Raw genomic sequence first — 21,853 nt, 5'->3', positions numbered from 1 at the left:
AAAACATCGCAAAACATAGTAATTGGCCTTCACAGTCCCATTTGAATCCAGCCCTGGCATTTTGTGTGCCAAGGCCCAATCCTCGGGGTGCTTGGGGCACCAGGTCTACCCAGGGGCAAAAGAGGTGTGTGTTGTTCAGTTGGTCCCTCAGGCACCACAGGTAAACACTGAGAGCCAAAGCTGTGTGCCGGGGAAATCGGGGGAGGCTGGGCTTGGGAGAGGTTTCAGGTGGGTTTGGAGCTCAGCTGCGTATGGTTCTGGTTTTATAACATGGCATTGGTGTGAGATGTTAGCCTCAGATGGTGGAAATCCGGTGAAACACCCAGGAAATCCATGGACATGCTAACCCATGTCCAGACCAGACTGGGAGGATATGTCTTCTGGCTCAGTTTGCCCGGGATCCTGACTTGCAACCAAGACTATCCACAGCAGTCCTATGAGTGGGGGAGTGTACAGGCTCACCCATTTGGTCCTGCTTGGGCCAGGGAAGACATATTTTTGGGGGAGCGACTACAGTCTCCCTTCAAGCTTATTAACTCACTGTTGCACAACCCACCACACTTTGGCTACAGCTCCATCAAAGCCCCACCTGGCTGGAGGCTTTGCCTGGCCTTCTCTCAGATTGTGAGTGGGACCTTTGAGGCTGGGAGCCGCAGTGGTGCTTGCAAAAATATGTCCTCACTCCTGCTGCTCCCCGTTGACACACACTTCTCCCACAAGCACATTGCCCACTGTGTGTGGAGAACGGACCCTGCACGCCCAGGTACTTTGCTCTGCACACAAACTAGAGTTTTTCCACCCATGGTGGGATGCCACCTTCTCAGAAGTTGGCTCACAACATCTGTATTTCATTTGCATGTGTATTTTGGGCATCCCAAATCCACAACCCCATGTTGCTAGTAATCATAGTACAGAAGCCTCTGTTTTTATAACATTCCAAATTTAGGAAAAGCTTGGACATTCTGTCAAATATTTTTCTTTGGGTTTTCACTGGAAATAAATTGTGCTGAACTGCCTGGATCTGCCCTGCACTTTGCTCTGGGCAGAGTTAAAGAGTTTTTCTTACGTCTGAGAGGGAAATGCACAAATACTGCTGGACGAATCTGAGCCCAACCCATCTGACAGGGCTGCTGTGGTTTAACCCCAGAAAAGCAAAACTCTGTGGCATGCAATGTGCAGCCCATTAAACACCTTATCACTCATTTGACCTCGAAAACCATTTCCAAATCTGTCTGTACTCAAGGACTTGTTGCACTGAAGCAGGGTCTTCTGGCGGAGGCAGGCAGGTGCTGGCCTTACACATGGCCAAAATTATCACTGGAGTGTGGCCCCTCTGGACTAAGACAACAGTTGTGTGCAGAGCTTGGAGAAACAGAGGCTGACACCTACTCGGTGGAGTCTAAACACGTCTAAAATGAAGACATATAAAAAAGGGTGAGAGCAGACATGAGCCCTCGGGAAGAGGGCTACACGTGAGTTGCACATGGGTGGCCTGTGGCAGGCTTGGAGCCCAGCTGAGGCAAGCAGCAAAAGGCTGAAGGGGAAGGAGAAGACAGCAGAACCTGCTGCAAAATGCAATCTAACATTTTGCTACAAGTAGCAGGGTTGCTGGGGCTGGTGAATTCCCAGCAGCTCTGGGCTGGTTTCAAACAAACGGGACCAGAGACCCAAAATGAGGAGTGGGAGGGTGCTGGGCTGGCAGCAGGATGGGGCTCAGACACAGGTCATGTCTAACTTCACAGGTACTTGCTCCAAATTTGAAGGGATTTCTTGACCCCAGAAACCAAAGGAAACCAAATGGTGGATTCCCAGGTGAAGCAAAGCACACAAAAAGACCTTGGAATTAATTAGAAGTGAAAATCTGATTAATGACTTGGTTTTGGGATCCTTCAGAGAGCAGTTTTGACACCGGTTTGGGGATGTCACTGTGATTATGGAAGCCCTCTTTCACAATTTTTAAAAAATCAACCCACTTTCTATATTTCAGGTCCTGATGGAGACACTGGAGCACATCTCCAAATTCTGGAAATGTTCTGTTTTTGTGGGAGGGATGAGCTGAGCAGGTCAACAGCCCCTAAGTGATATGGCTCCGCAGCTCACGTCACAGCAGCATAAAAGGCTTTTATGGCCTGGACAAGGACTGGGGACATCATGGACAATCCCTGAACCATAGCTGGTGTAGGTGCGTGGGGAGGCTCAGTGAATACGGCCAGCAAAGAGGGAACGGCTCATCCCGTTCCCATTTTCTGATCAGGTTGTCTGCACAGAGCCTTCTGTCATTGGGTCGCGCACAAGGGAGACCAAAACTGCAGCCTCAGCAGCTGGGAAGAGAGCAACATCAAATAATCTATGAGAGGCTTCTTGCAGCTAAACTCCTCAGGGAGCAGCGACCTGCTTTGGCAGTCTTTACACACTGTATCTCTGATTCGCACCTTTAGTAGCTCTCAGAGTGAGCTCTGGCTGTACAGCAGCTAGTGATAAAAAATGAGGACAAGTGCATAGAAACCCAAATTTATTGCTGGGGTTTCCTCTGAACCATTACTCACATGGACGAGCTGCTCTTGAGTGTCATATTCCTTTGTGCACCCTTCCCAGTGACAGTTTGTCTCATAAATAACTTCAGGCTCCTGTTTACATTCATCCTTATCTAGATCTTCTTTCAGGTCTGTCAGATGCTCCTGCAATACACAACGGTGCATTGTATAAGGTGAACTTCTTTCATCTGAATTCCTTCGTCACTCATAGATTACAGGGCAGATATCAACAGATCACAAAAGCGTATTCGTTGTGGCAACATAATATCCTTGATTACTGTGAAATAATGAGTTACAGAGTTTTAGTAGAAATGGATCAGAGTTAATGACAAGACACAAAACACCCTGAAACCATGGTCGCAGTGGTGGCTGGCTCCAGACAGGTCATGGGCAGTCCCAGGAAAGGCTGGAAAAAGGAAGAGGTTGGCTTCTGACCTCCAGCTGTGTTCTTTGCTGGAGAAAAACTTCTGATCTGGGAGGAGTGAGGAAATACGAGCACGAAGAAACCACAGAGCAGTCAGAGCCTAGTGGTTACCACACTCACCTGACATGGGTTGGGGAGCAGGGTTCCTGGTTTCTGCATCTTTCAATAGATGAGAAATTTATACCTAATCCTCACACAAAGATTTATGCCTGAAGGGTGCTTCACAGGGACAAAGTGGTGAGCCCCCAAAGCACTCCTCTGAGATCGGGAAATTTGGGAAGCTTGAGCAAGACCCAGTGACGAGTGGGTTGCAGAGCACAGCTCCAGGGGCTCTGGACTCATAAATGAGTTACTTTAATGCTGGGCACACTGTGAGCTCTCTCCTTAGCTTCTCTGTCTAGCCAGCAGCTCAGTGCTAAATGAAGCACAGAAGATTTTTTTTTTTAGAGGCTGCTATGAGGATTAAAACATCAACACCTACACAATAGTGTAACATACAACATAATTAATACAATCCAGAGGTAAAGACAAGTGTCAGCTCTGTGTGAGTCAGACACTTGCACTACAGACAAGGCAATCAGCAGCCAATATTGGCTTGAGAATTTACCAATACAAAACCCTGTAGGTTTTGACCTCCTTCATTCTTTTTCCTCCCAATTACTACTGCCCAACCCAGAGCATCCCACCTCCATGACAGCTTTAGACTGGAGCACCTGAAGTGACTGACTGCATCAGATGTTCCTCATGATCTGATGCTCCAGTTGGCCCCATAAGTGTGTAGACCCAGCAGACCCATCTCAGACTGCCTCTGACCTGCCCAAACGAACCTATCTGGCTGCCATCTCCTTCTCCACCAACACCTACATGATACCCGAGGGGCTGCAATGATTAATGACTTAATGGCATTATATGGCTTGGAAAGTGAGATGTACTGTATAAAAGTTCAACAATTTTCACTAACTAGCTCATAATATACATGCCAGGTATGACTTTTCAATTCAAAAGTTTAGCTATGGAGAGGAAGAGATTTGTTTTAACTAGCTCTTAATTAAAAAAAAAAAAAATATTGCAAGGTGGCTCTTGGGACAAGAAACTGTAGTAATTTACAGAAAGACTTCTGGAGATTCAAACTATATCAGAGCTCAGAGCAATAGCCTGAGAAAGTTCAAACAGCAGCTTCTTTTTCCTGCAACTCCTGTTTGGTTGAGCTGTGAATATTATTTTTGTTGAAATGTTTCTCTCCATACAAAGCATGGTCTCCGGAAAAGTGAAATTTTCTACTAAAAAATCTTATTTCGCCAAAAAAAATTATACTTTCTATTGGAAAATGGAATTGAAACCATTTTAATTGGTTGAAGAGGATTGACTTGTTTAATTTCTAGCTAGTTCAGTGTCAATCTGAATCTGTACTGGAGCAAATGTGGCATCGTAACAGCGCAGTAACTCAGGTCCCTCATGCCTGGCGCACCGCTGTGTCCCACAAATCTAGTCTGCCTTGCATTTTTTATAGCACAAGCCATCATGGGAGATACTCTCTTGCCAAGCATTTTAAACACCCAAACCACAACTCACATGAGGCGTTTCCAGTACAGCATTTCCAAAACAAAACACACACATGCATGCTTTTTTTGGGATGGCTGAGGTTCATACTCCGCAAAAAATATATCAGTTAATGATTAACTGACTGTAACTCAACTTTTCAGCAAAGTCTCTGCAGAACAGGAATCCCCAAATTGAACAAGTTGCTGTTGCTTAGACTAACTGAGGAAGAGACACCCGCTATGTTCAGTCTTTTAACTTGTTCTCCTTGCCAAGAATGGGCTGCCTCTTACAAGGTACTTTCCAGTAATTTCCCTGAAATGCTGCAAGACGTGAAGCCTACATTTCCCTTGGGGTATTGCTTCACAGATCTCCTCATTAGGAACTATTAGATAACCAGCGTGCATTTTCCTTCTCTTAATTTCACCTTGCTATTCTAATCAAGCCTACCTGCACTGCTTTACAGTGCTTGTTTCACATAAGGCTCAGGGGACGAAAGGCTGGGGCAGGGCTGTTGGTGTGAGCCCAGACGATGGCCAAGCCCTCCCTTGCTGCTGGGCGCACACCTCTTCTAATCACAGCAGAGAACATAAGACAACAACCATCGAGCAAGCAGCTGTCTGTCCCACAGCTCCTCTGCTACAGAAGCTTGAGAAAGCAGGTGATGACTTTTGGATCTTTTTTCATTTGCTACAAGAAATAAACACGTGGCCCTATTAGCCCCAGTGGTGTCTAGATTGTTTTTTTCGGGGCATGTGCTTTTGCAGCAGTGTGTAGATGTACTCCTAAACTCAAAGCTCCAGAGAGATGCCTCTTTGCCCTAATCGTGCTGACTACAGCATGTTTATCTTTCCCTGATATGCTATCTTCATCAATTTTACCAGTCCCCTGATGACTGCACACGTTGCTGTCCCCATGCATCATGCTGAGACCTGCTCCTGAACCAGGGCAGAAGGAGAAATCTGTCATCAACTCTTCCATTCACTTGACAATAACACGGCCTAATATTTCATGAAAATGAAGTGCCCAGAGCACTCCTGATAGTTTACAGTTGTGATAAAAGACGGTCAGATGGATACTGTCAGCCATTAAACAGTTTGCAATCACAGAGCTCTGGAAAGAAAACAAAGGCCTTTGGGCCCTTCTTGGTGTCAAATGCTGTGTCACCAGTGTAAAGGATGTTTCTAGGAACAATTCCTTGTTGAACCAAGAAGTCATCCTTTTTTTTGCAAGCTTGCTACCTACATGCAAGATTGCCTCATAATCTATGCTTGCTCTGAGACACCAATGCTGCTTGCTTTGCAGCACAGCAAACTCAGACATAATTTTTAAAGTTATCATGCTTGAAATATTCCCTCCCTCCCTTTTTTCTATCCAAGCACAGCAACAGCAAGCTGAGTCCCAAGCACCCATCGAATGTCTCACTGAGTCACTGCAGCTCTGCCCTGTACCTTGCTGGGCGTCCTGCTCTGAGAGACACCCACCTGCCTGGCAGACTTTGATGCCTTGCTCCCAGCTGCAGCAAAAGATGCCAAGAGTATCGTTCCCAAAGACAACAAGACCCAGCGGCTTGCTGCCTTGGCCCCACAACATGTCTCACACCAAGAAGGTTACCTGTGTTGTTGGGGATGCTGGGGGCAAGCCCTCGACTTCGGTCTTGACTTTGCTGCGCTTGTTAATTACTGGGTTGACGGTGCTGCTGACGGCTGACTCGCTGCTCTGCTTGCTCTAGGAAAGAAAACCAGGAGAGACACGGCACTCAGGTTGGGATGAGAGACAGACTGCAACCCACCTCTTCGTTCAAAATTAACTTAGTAATCAGTCGAGGCTGAACTTCAGGAGTGGCCAGGGACAATGGGGTGTTGCTCTGTCCCTGGGTTTCACATGGGAACTGCCCCGGGGTGGGTTTGAGCAGGGCAGAGAGGTGGGAGAGAGGGAAGAGCCAAGGGCAGCATCAGCTTCTGCAGGCTCACCAGTGAGCCTGGCCTCGCCGCTGCCACTCCGCGTCAGAGCGATCCAGTCCCTGTCAAAGCCATCGAAACCTTATGCAACCCCCACCCAAGCCACGGTTTTATTTCTCAATGCGATGAAATGATTTGTTGAGAAAATGAATTCCTGGAGGGAGCAGGGGGCTCTGGTTACATGCGAGGGCTCTGGAATGCTGGGTGCATGAAAGGCTATGTGTATATTTTGCTAAGCTCTTAAAAAATGAGAACAACTTCAGGAGAAAAAACATCCCATTGTATGTGCATAAAATTGGAACATTAACATTTTAAATACACTCTAGCTAATTGCTCAAGATTGGTCCTGCAAGTTATTAAACAGAGGCATAACTCCTGCCAGCCACATTATTTTGGTAGCCAGTTTGTGAGAAGAAAACAAAACCAATCAATCAAATAACCTTCAATAACAAACAGAGTTTGCAGAGCAGCAGCCATGAGAAACCCTAAAACAATAAACCAGTCTGAAAAGTTCAGTATGATACAACTAAAACAACAATTAGAAATGGGTGTGAAATGAGGTGAAATAAGTCTTTGGGGAGAAAAGCAACTGCACTTTAAACTTCCAAGGAATGAAAATAGGACGGAAAAATGATTAAAAATGTGCTAGACATATTCACTAACCCTGTGCGGCTGGAGGGCTTGTGCACACATGCACGTGCCTGTGTGAACTCACAGGTATTTGCAAGGATGCATTTGAGGTGTGGGGTTTCATATACATGGAGGCATTCCTAGTTTTCAAAATCTGTCCCCTGGATTTGCAAAATTTAAGAGTAAAAATCAACAGTAGGGATACCACAAGAGAGAAAGCTACTAAAAAAAAGGAAGAGTAAGTAAAATGACTAGTGGTCCTGGGTAAGATGGACTTAAAGAGAAAAAGAATAAGGTGTTTTAAGACTATCTGCATGGTCCATGTCAGACAAAAAAGGAAGGAGGGACTGGTGGAGGAACAGAGGGAGTTTGGGTGCCTATCTGGCAAAACGCTTCAGCATGTGCTGAATCCCCTCAATTTCAATAGCACGTAACACGTGTTCAAGGAGATTTGCTGCCCAAAATGACCCTACATATCATGTTCAATGCTTTGACGGATCAAGATCGTCAAATTCCTGCATGGGTGGATATATGCGTGTGCAAGGAAGGGAGCTGGGTGCAAACTTTGGTTGTGCCTAGTCCAAAAATGCTTTTCCAGAAGGAAGAAAAAAGCAACATAAAGGGAGACTGCAGGTAAAAAGAGAATGGGTAAAACTCCCACAGCCACCACAAAAGGCAGCACTCATTCTATGGAGAACGTGCCTCCATTTCCCCATGTGCCATGCACAAGGAGAGCCAGGACAGGCATCCCTACCTGGCTGGAGTCAGAGATGCAGTTGCTGTTGCTGCTGATCTGTGCTGGTGGTGGGTTGACGGAGATGACTGCCATGTGCTGCCTTGGGGGGAAGGTTGGAGACGGCTGGATCAGGGGAGGAGTGTGTCCGAAGGCTGAGCTCAGGCCTCTCTGCTGGGTCAGAATTTGCTGGTATGTCACAGGGTTAATGGGGTGGGGGAAGCTGAATGCTGGGCTGCAGCAATAGGAAGAGAGAAAATGATGAGGAGTTATTTTAAACAATATTTATCATGTTAGCTAGTGACTAATTCAAGTTTGGCTTCCTGGAGACTCCAGAAGACAGGCTGCAATGTCCCAGCTAGATGCCTTCTGTGCCACGATAAGCCTGACAGCCGGCTTTCCTGCAAAGACCAGGTTCGTCTCGTGTGTGCCTCAGCAAACTTGCAAATCATTTCAACCCACCTATCAGAATGACCGTAATTTCTTTGCTTCCTCTGTTTAAAAATAGCCAAAGTCCTTGGCAAGGAGTGCAGAAGAGGGCTGGACTTGGACCACATCTGGCTTTGCAGCCCCTGAGGCTCCCGGGTTTTCCCAGGTAGACCTGTTCTGCAGATTTGCAACCTTGGGGTTATGCTACCCTGGATATAAAAAACCAGCATCACCTGGCTCACCTGGCACAGATCTCAGCGGGGATGAATAACTCTCCATTTAACATAGTCCAAAACTATGCAATTTACTCTGCATTCAGGTGAGAGTATTGCTGGCTCAGGGGACCACTGAAGGATGTCACCCTTCAGGTGTAGGTCACTGGTTCAGCTCCAATCTAGGTCAGTGCTGACCAGCTCCTGGCTGCCTGGGTGCTAACTGGGGGCAACAGGTCTGAGCCACGATGCAGCAGTCAACAGCATTAAAAACAGAGTGCTGCTTCTGGAAACAAGGGGTTCACTCCCAGGGTGAGTCCCCTTGGCAGAGACAGAGAAGCACAGGAGATGCTCTGCTCCCTGTATTCTAGGTGGGTGACGCACAAACCATAGATACTCAGTCCAAAAATCGATTATTTGCCACCTTTAAGAGGTGGCTGCCCTGAACCTTTACCCTCATGGTATTTTCTCTCACATCACTAAAACTGCCCATGGTGCAAGTGCTCAGACAACAGGGCCATAATCTGCAACATGCTTCATTTCCAATTTTGCTTTTAGAGAAAATATGTATTGCTGGTGACCATACAATTAGTATTTCTGTTCCAAACCAGTTAATGACAACTTGACCAAAGAATAAAGGGCAAAAGTCACTACAGTGTAAAAAGAGCTCTGGGAGTTAAATACATGATGCAGCAAATGACTTGTGATGGCAGGCTGCTCCACAGATTTGTTATGTTACAGAAAAGTCCAGAAATGACTTTTTGAAGTGCTACTAGGGTCTGGGTCTGAGTGAGTGAGAAAGGATTTCATTCCTGCCACTGAAACATTGTTAAAATAACAAGTCTTTTCACCCCAAATTGCTGACAGTTATCCTGTTATATATGTAACCCATTTTACAATTCCTGACATTCAAGATACACCTTTAGAACACTGAGAAGAGTTTCAAATTCAGTATTATTACTTGATTAATCCCTCAGAGGTCAACAGCTGACCATTGGGTCGGCCTCTGCATTCTACTGATTTGTTGACAATACCAGATGCTACACTGAAAAGCTTCAAAAGTGAGTATAAGATGAGATACTGCAGGTATGCCCCATTAAAGACAACCAGTGACAAGACTAGAAAAACGTGATTACCAGACAAGGAGTTGCTATTTGTTGAAGTTAGCATTATGTTTGATTTTACAGTCAGTTTCTAAATGATGCTGTCAGATAAAGTAACTGATAAAAATTAATGTTACAGTTTCTAATAGCAATGTCTCTGTTTTCCCACACAGATTCTAGGAGTGCATGATCTTTATAAACCCTTACTTTGCAACATCAGTGTTAATTAGAAATAGAATTTTTAACAGCTAAGTAATAAAAAGAATAATAATTGTGAAATTTGGGTGAAGCAATCATGGCAGGAATTGACAACAGTGAGCTGCCTAGTGTAAGTGCTTTTTAATTAAGGTTTGAGCAAAACTTGACTCAAGGGCTTAGATTTGTTTTAAATATGTTTTTAGAATTAGGCTCTTAAATCCGCCCAGGCAACATTTTTTTTTTAAGGATATGGACCAATAATTGGAGAATACTTTGGGGCAATCTCTTAAATCAGAGGGTTTCTTAATCAGTCCAACAGCTCACAATGAGCATTTTTAAAATTAATTTGTCCTCTGTTTCTACTTGCAAGAAGGCATGATCACACTGTAATTACTGGAAATCTGGTAACCAGTATTCCCAGTCCAGCAAACCCCTGACCCCGTATGCCACAAAGTTCCCTTCCACATGCAAAACCAGATGGGGGCTTTGATTTAATACACCACATCACCCCAATGCTCAAGAGCAGAGGTTGTGAGGAAGGGAGGGTCTCCCCTGCTGAAGGATCACCCCTCCTTTTGGGGAGATGGTTACACAGCTGAACAGAGCTGGTCCCAGAGCTTTACCTGATTGTCCCAGCAGATAAGTGGCCGTAGGAGCCGCTCGCCGCTGAACTGCTTCTGGAGTTGTTGATATACGCCACGAGAGAGTTTGGGGAGGTCCTGATCATCGTCTGGAGATCAATGCTGGCATCGGACAGTGGGGAGATAGACAACGCTCGCTTTCGGCTTAATCTCGGAGTCACCCGTGGGCTCGAAAACCGGGACACTGTAGGAAAGAGACACTTTGTCGGACAAAACCAGGGGGCTGCTCCCTTCTTGTGGGGGAGCAGGAGGTGCTGAGACCTGCTGCACTCGTGACTGCTGTGGGATGTTCAGGAGCCAGGACCAGCGCAGGGACCAGCTGCAGTTTGACAGGAGGTTTCCTCTCTGCTGGGCACTGACTGACACGGGTCAGGCAGCACTGCAAACGCCTGCTTGCTTCACCCTCCTCAGGGGATAAACAGAAGCCTGTCCATCACCCCCTTTCATCAGTGCTAAATTAACTTAAAATTAAAAGGGAAAATGCCCCAGAAGGCTTCCATAAGCACAGCCGTCCCCGTTGACTTGGTGGCAGGAGCAGTGGGGTAGAAGAGCCGCATGTCAGAGCTGGGGACACCCTTGGAAACGGCGCGTGCGCCTGTGCGCAGGGGGAGTGGAAACCAAGTGAGTGTGAGCACAATGCTGACCATCCAATTAACTGAGGAGGCAAGGCTCCAGGAGCCCCAAAAGTAAATTAAGAATTTTAAGAAAACCAATTTGGCAGCTCAGGCACAAAGTTCAAGCTCTCCCCCTCCGAGGGGACCTGCCAGTGCCTGGACCCTATTAGCAACTGTCAGTCATTCGGGCATGAAGTCATTTCCAAGCCTGCCAGTCCCATTTGTGGATCTGCAATACATGGCGCATTACTACTGTATGAATTTGGCCTCCCCCAGAGTTTTGGCACTGCTAACTGGAACAACTGACTTCATCCACAGGAAACTCTGCCCAGGCCTGACCCACCTGCGAACCTCCAGCGTGGCACGTACGGGAGCTGGGGATGGGCGATATTACAACATTCCCTGACACCAGGGTACAAGATCCAAAGCCTGCCCGAGCCCTAGCCCTGCCTGGAATGGCTCTTCCCTCCAAAGCAATGAGAGAAGTGTTTAAGTTGCTTATTTTTAAAAACAAAGTTTTCTAAGGGTAAAATATGCCACTCAGCCATGGGGTGCAGCTGATAATCCCCACCATATCCCCAGGGGTGCAGGAGGGCTCAGCTTCTTCAGCTCCTTCCCTCAGTGAGCGCAGCGCTGTATCACTGATGTTTCCAGCAGCAGTCTCCCCAGAAAGCTTGCTGTGGGTATATCCCATTAAACACCGTGAATAAAATAGTAACTTGCCCAGACGGGCAATATGAGCTGTTATCCTCTAGTTGGTTGGAGGGACTGATTTTGGTGGCATATCACCCAACTACAAGCCTGGCACTTTGCAAAAGCATAAACTGTCCTTCTTGGTGACAGTGCTGGTATGTGAGAGGGTGTATGGGATGTACAGGGAGGTAAAATATATCCTGCCTGAGTGACCAAATAGTTCCTTGATTTCCTCTGGCTTGCAGAAGTTTTTTGTCATTTCCCTGAAACCAGTGGCTGGGTTGCAGTCCCCCAGTCTCCACATGGCTCACCCGTGTACCTGGGGGCTCTGTCATTACCATGCCTGGGTGCTGTGTAATCAGCGGGGTTTAGTACCACTGTCCCCTTATTACCCATAATGTCCCTTGTTGCACAAGATAAACAGCTTGCCCAGAGACCCACTGGAAGTCCAAGGCTAAGCTGGTATTTGAACCAAGCACTCTTGTGACTTTTGTCCTATGCTCAAGAAGCTTCAAGAGTTGCTAGGCACAATACTGACAATATTGGTAATTTCTCCTAAAAATCAGGTTGTTGCACATCTACTGAACATGTTCTTTGCACAGTATTTTGTATAACCACGTTTTGCAGCCCCACAGGGTAGGGAAAAGCTTGAAAACACAACTTCAGGATCGGGTATCAAACAGAAAGAACCCACAGGTCTGTACAAATCACCTCCTGAGCATTACAACTGTCCCATGACTTGGAGGGACTAGACTCAAACTTTCCTAATGCTTGGGCTGGCCGTTTCCAGCCCTGTTCTGCCATGGTGAATGACGCTTCCCTCAGCAGCTGGAAAAGGAGCAGCCCGTTTGTGGAGGCACTATGGATGGAAAACTGAAATGAGCAAACACCCCTCAGCAAAGGCTAGTCCTGCCTAAAGGCATTCTCAAACTTCACATCTGGATCATGAAATTTGGGTCCTGCCAGAGCCCTGGACTGACTTATATGAGGCTTGCATGGGTCTACATCATAATTGTCAAAATTGTGCTCTGTCCACAACATATTAATGTACTGATTTGAACTAATTACACTTTTTTTTCCTTATTATTTTTTTTTCTTTTCCTTTTTATTCTGACTATAAAGCATCTTGTTTCAATACATGGGCCTGGGTGCTGTTCCCAGTCCTTCTCAGACATATTTCCTTGCGCAAGTTGTTGCTTTTTTCTGTGTCCCTATTTCCCAGTGTCATCTATTTAGATGAGCTCTTTTAGATAGATTTTGTATTTTATTCTGTATGTATTGCACCTAGTGCGATGAGACTCCCTCTCAGCTGAGTTGTCAGTATTTCTGTCCTACTAATAGTATGCGTCTTTCCAGGTACAGATATTGTTTTCTGCATTTGCATTCCCACAGTCTCCTCCTTCTCTAACAGAAGGAAGCAGGCCAGATTTGACAGTCATATTTATCTCTGTTACTCTCACACCTCAAGGGAGATCTGTTTATTAATGTGCCACTTCCCTTGATAAATTACTAAATAGGAAGAAAAGCCTTGTACTCATTTCTCGCTGTTCCTTCCCATGATTTATGTCCACAGGGCTGGTTCAGCCATTGGTCGCCATTAATTTGCAGAGGCTGATGTCCAACAGAAATCTGGGTTTTTGGAGCGCATCCGATGTGGGCCCCCCTCCCCACTGTACACAGGTACAGCATGTTTTCCCTGTGTAAAATTCTGCTGGAAGCTGTCAGATTTGCAAGCTGGCCTGGGACTTCTCCAGCCCAAAACCAGTAATATGCATTGCGTTACTGTCCGCTCTCATTTAGATCTTGCGAGTACTGTGGGCTATGTGAAATGTCTGATAGCAAATCCAACAGGTTGGGCTGATGCTTTACACAAAAGCCTCTTAGGTCTTGTGGGCTTCCAGGGAAAGCTGTGACCTAAAATTGTGCTATGGATGAACTGTTCCTCTCTTCTCAATTGACAGCCTGCCCAAGCTGCTATGGATGAACTGTTCCTCTCTTCTCAGTGACAGCCTGCCCAAGGTGCCCAGGAAGGGGAGAAGTTTAACCACACAAAGAAGTGCTCACTAGTGCTTGGGAAGAGGGAATCTTTTCAAAATTATGATTCAAAAGCAGATTAGCAGCACTGGGATCATTCTTAATAATAAAGTTGGCCTGACCTAATTCTCTGATCTGAGGACACTGAGCACAAATGTTAAATGATACCAGGGAGCAGTAGAGATAAGAATTACTATAGCAGTACACACAGGCAGGGTGATCAATGCAGCTGACTGACAGCCACTTGAATATGTAAGCAAAAACCTCTGTTGCCTGAGGTCCAGAAATGGTTCAAAGGAAAAACCGCACACAACTTCTTCAGCAGTGACTGTGCCCAGAGAAGTAAATAAAGGTGGGATCTGTTTTCCAGACACAGACAGAGCCCCTTGGGAGGATTTATCATTAGCTCTTCCCTCCTCATCTCCTCTTTAAATACTGACTTATTAAAAGGAACAGGGTTAGTTTTAAGACCTTTTTGATGTCTGGAAAATACGTTAGGGGAAGAGTTTCCAAACTGTCAGAGTACCCCCTTCAACACTCTTGAAAGAAAAAAATATGGTATTTTTATGTTGTTTATCTAGAAGATGTTTTGTTTAGAAACATAAAGCCATCATAGGTTGAAATGAATTTGAAAAGGTGACAAAGTGCAATAAAAAAAATAAATTATTTTAAAATTAATTCCACTCACCTGCCAGAGTTTCAATTTTTAAAATTAATTTCTCTGTGTATCTCTACCTCAGATGGAGACCCTTTTTACCTTCAGTTTCTTTCCCTTGAATACTGCTGAGACATGGGAAAACTCTTTCTCACCCAAATCGAGAAAGAAGTAATGGGCTAAAGCCCACAAGCAAAACAAGAAACAAGACAACTTCATGAAGTGCTCCCTATACTTGCCTCCTCTGATGTGCAATAATATTTCCAGCCAAGTACATTTATAGCACGCCCAGGATGGGTGTTCTTTGGTGGTGGCTCTTCCTGTATCAATTTGCTGTGCTACTTCTACCTCTCATCTTGAATAAACACATATTAAAGCCAGCAAATGCTTTCCACTGACTGCCATGGACTTTGAAACACGGAATAAATATGAATTTAAAAGCTGACATAGAGACACCTCTGTTTGAGCTATCTCATCTTTACTTCCAAACTAATTATTTCCCACTTGGAAAACATGCTGTGTTTATGTGCTCATTTTTTGGCTGTACTAACAGTTTGGTTTTTATTTATCTGCTGTATATTAAAGGAATCAGCTCTGAATGGAAGAAATTTGATTTTTTTTGTTGTTGTTTTTGCACCAGTTAAAGATACCTGCTTAAAATTCAAAACTCTTTCAAATTTCAAGCAACAACAAAAACACCCTTTGGCCTGAAGTAAGACACAGGAAATTTCAAGTTAAAAGACTGTCCCCATCTCCCCACACTCTCATAGTTGGGAGGAGATTAAAACAGAGATGTGAAGCGGTGAACAGAAGGGTGCAGTAAAGGTTGAGCCCAAAGCTCTGGGCACTTGCAATAGTGGATGGCAGGCCATGGAGGTCAATAAAAAATTTACCATAGGCCTTTGCCACCTGCTGCCTCTTCTTACAGAAAGTCAATTCTAGATGCATTTTTTAGTGTTTTAACGGGAGTACGCTGGCCCTTCCATACCATTTCATACACAGACCCAGATACACTGACTGTCACAGGGTCAGCTCTACATGCTAAAGAATAAAAATAACCCATGCATTTAAAAAAACATTTTAAAACTGCATGGAAAAACTTTTCAGCAGAAAAAGCTTGACTTCACAGTAGCACTGTCTTTGCAGGGTAAATGTAAATATCACAGCTCACAACTGAAAGCCATTTCTCTCCTGGAGGGGTTTAAATATGCCATTTCTAAACTAGCAAGAATTCAATGCTGAATTTTTAAGTGACACTGGCCATGTCTGCCAAATGTCCCAGCCCGGTCCTCCAGACAGCCTAGATCTGGGATGAAAGTACAAATTTCTTACTAAAAAGGTGAAAGTTTTGTTAGTGGTTTCCTACAGGGTCAGCGAACTAGCACATCCACGGGTTGCTCAGAAACTGGGATTTTCTTCCTCAATTTAGATTTATCCACAACAGGCCAGTGATGAAACAAATGGTCATCCTCTCATTTTAACATGTATGTCGGCCTGTGGCCTGACTCCCGCGGCCATTCCCAGCGCTGTCATGCCAGATCAGGATCAGACCCCGCGGGGCTCATGCAGGAGGCGGGAGCAGAGGTTCCTGCTCCAACCACTCGCTGTGGCTGTGGTCCATCAGAGGGATATTAAAAGAGATGGTTTTCCTGGAGGGAGATTTCAGACCTCCATATTGCATTCAAAATAGTGTCAGCAAAGCCCTCCTGAAAGGGAATGCCAGGCACTCTGTGGGAGCTCCTTCATGGAAAGGAAATCTCCGGCATCTCTTTACAGACAATCATGTTGCCATGATCACGACAGCAGAGGGACATTGGAAGAATCTGCTTCCAAATGGCTGAGCACCTAAGGCACGTGGGCTGCAGATGGCTCACCCCCTCTTCACTGAGACACAGCCAGAACCACCACTTCTCCTGCATCCCCCAGCCCTGGGATAAACACAGCGTTATCAAAATGGTCCCTCTTCCTGGCTGCTCATCAAGAAAACTCCACCCAAAGCATACAGAAATATCCTCCTCTTCCCATCGCCAGCATGGCAGCATAAAAACACGGGATGATCCCTTCATCAATAAGCAGCAGCAATAAACTACAAACACTCTTCACATAACCAGTTCCTTATTGCCCTCTCCCCTTCTGCAGCGGCAACACAAGTCTTACTTAGACTGCAGCAGATGCTGGACATTTGTTCTGGCACCAGACGCTGTCCTGGGACCCTTCTTTCTTCCCTCCCAGGGGCCGATCAACTTTACAGTTCAAGGAATATTAATGCTTCCCTCAAATCCTCACTGAAAGACAAGGCAGCATTCTTCTACTCCCAATCCACAAGGTAACTGTTTAGACGACCCAACTTGCATATGTAAATTGAATTCTTTAGAAACCAGAGTGCAGCAGGATTCCAGACAGAGCGCTTATGGGATGCTCTGGGACTTTTTCTCTCTTCTGCACATATTTTTCTGGGGAGGAAAACAGCATTGCTGGCTAGAAATGGGTGGGAAATTGTTTCCCATTCTCTGAACCTTTTCTGAGATTTCAGCAAGTTTCCATTCTGTTCTGGGACAAAGAAAACAACCAAAAAAAAAAAAAAGAAAAAAAAAGAAAGATCTTTCAGAGTTTTTAAGGAAGCGACTACAGGGCGTGCTGTCTGCCCAGAGCAACCAACAGCTGGCTCATTTGGGAAGTCATCTTCAATCCAGCATACCCAGCCTGCAGACTCCGAGCGTCTGGTCCTTCAAGCCCCAGGCAAACCACCTCTTTCCTAGGTCACTGTGAGGCTGGGCTCTATCCGTCCATCCTGACAGAGCAGTTGCTTTGCATAAACCTGCTGAAGGAGAGTCCTGAGCTCACCTCGCACACACACATGCCTGCTGACTGCAGTAACCACTGGGCTGCACTGCCAGCTCTGCTCCTTACCCCCATGGCTATTAAATCATTCTCTTGGAGTAGAAAGGCTCCAACAACACTGACTAAAAGAGGCCAGTGAAGCTGAATCACTGTTTGACTTGGGGAAATAAAGTTCTGCTTGATGATTTGCCCACGTCGCAGGCAACTGTGCCAGCTGCTGGCTTGTTGGCTATGCTGGGCTGAACAAAGCCTTTTCCCAGTCAAACTGCTGGTTGTGAGTCAAGATATTTGTGACTGCCATGCACCAGGCAGCAAGGTAAACAGGGCAGGGATCCCCCCTCTGGCTCCAGAACTGGATGAAATGTCACGACAGCACTACAGGGTCATCCCTGATGTCGGTAACTGTAAAACTGCTCAAACATTGACCCACTCTGTGCAGTGCTGCTTGGATGTAAGTTGAACTCAGGATGTTTTTACCCCATTGCCTGACTCAGCATGGACAACCCAGTCACACTTTTGACACTGTGCAAACAGAAGTGATGGATTTAAAGATGATTTCTGTTTCCCACCCTGGCTATGAGAGTCTTATTCTGAAGATCTGGATCTTGTTCCTAGAACTGCCACTGCTCTGCTCACTGATCATTTGATCTCCTTTCTCTTCGAGGTCTCCAGTGATGAAGTAGCTTTGCTTTGTACAGCTCTTCTGATATACAGAGCTATAACAGTACAAGCATCGAGTCAGTCTGGACACGTTCCTCTTGGAACCATATGGCAACTCCTGAAGAGCTGAGGGTAACCACAGGAGCCCTTGTGCTTAGGAGAGAAAAAAGTTGGATGTACTAAACATGCTCAGAAAGCTATAGTCATCTTCAGGCTCATCTGTGCTCCCCACCAGTCTTTACTGCCCCAGGGATGCTCTTGTGCAACCACTCTGTCCCCTGGAATAATCTACCATGTGACACCCACTTCTAGAATAGAAATGCAAAAGATTGTTTTGTTCTGGTGAATAGATCCCATAAATTATCCTCAAAAGTGCCCCACCAGTGATATTGTGATATTGGAGAGCAGTTAAGTTTTGATTTGAAAGTGTAGGCTTTCCAGAAAATGGATTTAAGCCTGGATTCAAACTCCACTCTTGGATTTAGAGTCCCTGTTTGAATGACAGAATGACACAGGACAGCCAGCTGAAGGGTTACTTAGTCTCCACAGGAACTGGCCTGAAGACCCCAGCAGTCTGGTGCGTAAAACTTAAATTTGGTCTACTTTAGTAGTTTAACTACTTCTAGCTGCAGAGTGGTAACCCTGCTAAAGAGACACAGCTCTGGGGCACCCCAGCTCAGTCACCATTCAAACACTCAGCAGACCTGACACACGGTCAGTACTAACAAGCTCCATCTGACACTTATGTCTTATCACTTCTCTTGACCCTACACACCTAATAGGATTAAAAAACACCAACAAACGCAAAGGTATTGAGAAGTTCTCCAAGAAATGCAATTACAGCAACCAGAAGAGCCCAGGTATGCATCCGTGGAAGAACACCACAGGGCTCACAGAGACGTGTAGATATTTGGAGGTGACGTGACACTGAGTAGGCAGGTTTTAATATATGCTGTCTGCTTTTTTTTCTTTTGCAGGTGCTTTGTGTGGTTTAACAGGAGCTACCTGCATTTTCAGCTAACTAATTCTTGTAAAGTTCTTATATTCTGGGGCTCTCTGGGAAGAAAAGGGCGCTCTGAATGAAAGATGCTGTGAGGTGGCGACTCATTGGGGTTTTATGCATGCTGCTGATATTCCTGTCTCAGAAAAGCACCATAAGAGGATGCTTTATGAAATTATCTGTTCAACTATTTACTTAGTCGCCGCTGATTTAAATTTTTGAAATAACTTTCTAAAAAGAGAGGAAGACTCTGGTTCCTCAGCCAGCATTTCAGAGCCATCCATTTTAGTCTCTGTCTCAATAATACACAATTCTCTTTTCTTTCCAGTAACGGATAAACGCAAACATGTTGACCAGAGACTGTCACTGGGCTGCTGCTCCTTTTCACACTTTTTAAAAGTAGCCTTCTGGTGTCTCATGTCACATCCTCATGACATTTGAAAGTTTTCATCTCACTCAGAGCACGTGAAGGCCCAGAAAAGGCTTTCCAGTTACTCATCGACAAAGCTTTCTGGAAAGAGCAAAATAAATGCTTTATAAGCCCTGGCTTTGCAGTCAATAATGCTTATGAACTTGGCTGCATGAAGCTGGGACCTTTGATATGTGATATGGCTCTAGAGCCATTTTCAGGAGAAGGCAAGCTGTAAGGGAAGCTTCTGCCAAGGGGAGTATCTCGGACATCTTCAGATAAAGACTGATCTTCAGCGACCCAGAGGATGAGAATCTTGGTGTGCCGAGAGTCAGCCTGTGCTAGCATGAAAACAGTTGTGTTTGCTTCCCTCGCTGGCTGTTTATCTGGTGCTTCAGTGAGGCACCGCTGGTCAGAGATGGACTAATAAGGAGGCAAGAAGGAAGGAGCCTTGTTTGTGAGCCCGAGGAGAGCTTGGCAGGGCCGGTTTGCACCCGTCTGCTACAACCACAGACACTAACCCTTTGGAAGGAAGACAGGGAGCAGATTTACTGACCAGATGCTTTGTAGCAGAGAAGCCCAGAATATATTTTGGATGCTAGAGGCAGGATGGCACCAAGGAGCATGTGCTATCCCTTTCAGACTGGGATCCAGGTTCCCGATCAATCTATGAATCGGCAGCAGAAAATGACTATTCATGTAAAACTTACACAGCAACTGCAGACGAGAAATTGTTTTTTTATTAGAAATATCTATAACCCCCTATCACTGAGCAGCCAGAGCAGCTTTTATCATTCTAAAGCAGTCACTTTATGAAGCAGCAAGACCACAAAGTCTTTCATCTTAAAAGCTCAACAACAGAAACTTTGAAGCAGTAGTGAAACGATGCAGATCTCCACTCCAAAAATTATAATGGTCCACAGGCAAATCCGAAGGCAGCCCAGGAAACAAAAGCCAGGATCTAAAAGTCGAGCCAAGACTTCTCTTTCTTGCAGCAGAAATAATCCCCAAACTGCCCTCTATAATATCCGCACAACCCCAGTTCTTACAAGATATGCCATGAAGTGAAAGGTAAAAAATTTCTAACGGCTCTAAAAATCACTTGGGCCTCGGATATGATTCCACGTAGATTTTACCCATCTCACCAGCGGGGTGAGGGGCAGCGGTCAGGCCACAGGGTGACTCAGCACTGTAGCACCTAACACAAATTTATTTCTTCTTCATTTAGCCAGGGGCCAGAACTTTCTGGGCTTATAATGCCTGATACTAACATAAATATCACATTCCTGCAATTTTTTTTCTACCGTGAAGTACTAATATGTCCTCTCCACTGTGGCTCCCCGTTAACATATTTCTTCTCCTTTGGGACCTGAGAGATCTGAACCAAGATGAGACGTCCATTGCGCTGAGCACAGCTGTGCGTGGGAATGGCCAGCCTTTGCCCCAGACACCAGCCAGGCTAAACACAGGGTGGGATGGGGAGCTGGGGATGGAGCTCATCCCCAGGCATGCTGTGGTCACCCCTGGCCAAAGCAGCAGGATGGCAGCAATGTCCTGGACCAGCCCATCTCCTACCCAAGCAGCAGCCACCCCATCTTCCCAGAAGGCACAATGTATGTATTTTAAATTATACATATTTCATACATATATATAGAACAAGGCAACCTTTTAAGCCAAAAATTATAGTGCAGCACCCATGGGTTGCAGTAGGACAGAGTGACCATGTACAGCAACCTCCACCTGGAGGACAGCCCCATCCATCTGCCCCAAAGTTTCATCCACGCCGGGGAAGACCCGGGCCGCTACTCACCATCGACGGGGCTGAGGTAATCATGGAGGTGGGCTGTGCTGGCTGCTCCCCCGCTCTGCATCAGGAGGTCCCCGTAGGGGTTCGGGTGGCCGGCCATCATCGTCATTTGGTGGTAGTAGTCAGCGGGGTTGGCTCCCGGTGGCGGTGGGGGCAACCCGAAGAGACCTCGCTCCTTCAGGTGCTCGTGAGCCACTATTGGAGCAGCAGACGAGGAGAAAAACATGGGGAGAAGGTTCACACTGCAACGTTAGACCTCGCCGCTGACGTTGGCAGCCCTGTCTCCCCCCACGCCCCCGCCAGCCCTGGCCGCACGGCTCTGCGTAGGGCTCTCGTGACGTGTGCTTGGGCGTGCTTCTGCGGACAAAAGAAACTAAGCTGGGGCCTCTGCATTCCTCCATTTCCGCAAATTTATAAACAATCTCTCATTCCCCCTTCTAATAATCCTCCTGTTCGGACACAGCCGGCACCCCAGGGAGGGGGGAGAGGGCCCAGCCCGCCAGCAGCAGTAACCCTGTCAGCATTAACATCCCTGCCTATTAGAAAGGAAAGACAAATGCAACCCAGTTCCCGATAGCAGCGCGAGGAAATTAAAGCCAAGGTCTAATGCATAGAGCTAGGTTTAGTGTCTGGCAGCATAAAACCATTTTGGCTGCCAAAGCCAATTACGCTCACTTTCTCCCAGCTGTAATTTTTCAAACCTGCCTCCCCACCCGCTTGCCCCATTAACTTATTT

At 46.0% G+C, this 21,853-nt stretch overlaps 1 protein-coding gene across 1 annotated transcript in view; it reads right to left on the bottom strand.

Annotated features, from left to right (window-relative positions):
* LOC104469894 (zinc finger protein GLI2-like) overlaps window positions 1-21,853 on the bottom strand; it is a 66,340-nt gene that overhangs the window by 16,219 nt on the left and 28,268 nt on the right. Inside the window, 5 exon segments of the mRNA XM_010084631.1 lie at window positions 2,547-2,678; window positions 6,112-6,225; window positions 7,843-8,056; window positions 10,387-10,588; window positions 21,121-21,312. Of these exon segments, the coding sequence (XP_010082933.1) occupies window positions 2,547-2,678; window positions 6,112-6,225; window positions 7,843-8,056; window positions 10,387-10,588; window positions 21,121-21,312 (854 nt within the window).

The sequence above is a fragment of the Pterocles gutturalis genome, unplaced genomic scaffold (assembly GCF_000699245.1).
Source record: "Pterocles gutturalis isolate BGI_N339 unplaced genomic scaffold, ASM69924v1 scaffold39271, whole genome shotgun sequence".
Taxonomy (NCBI): Eukaryota; Metazoa; Chordata; class Aves; order Pterocliformes; family Pteroclidae; genus Pterocles; species Pterocles gutturalis.
This window is presented reverse-complemented; position numbering and strand designations above follow the sequence as displayed.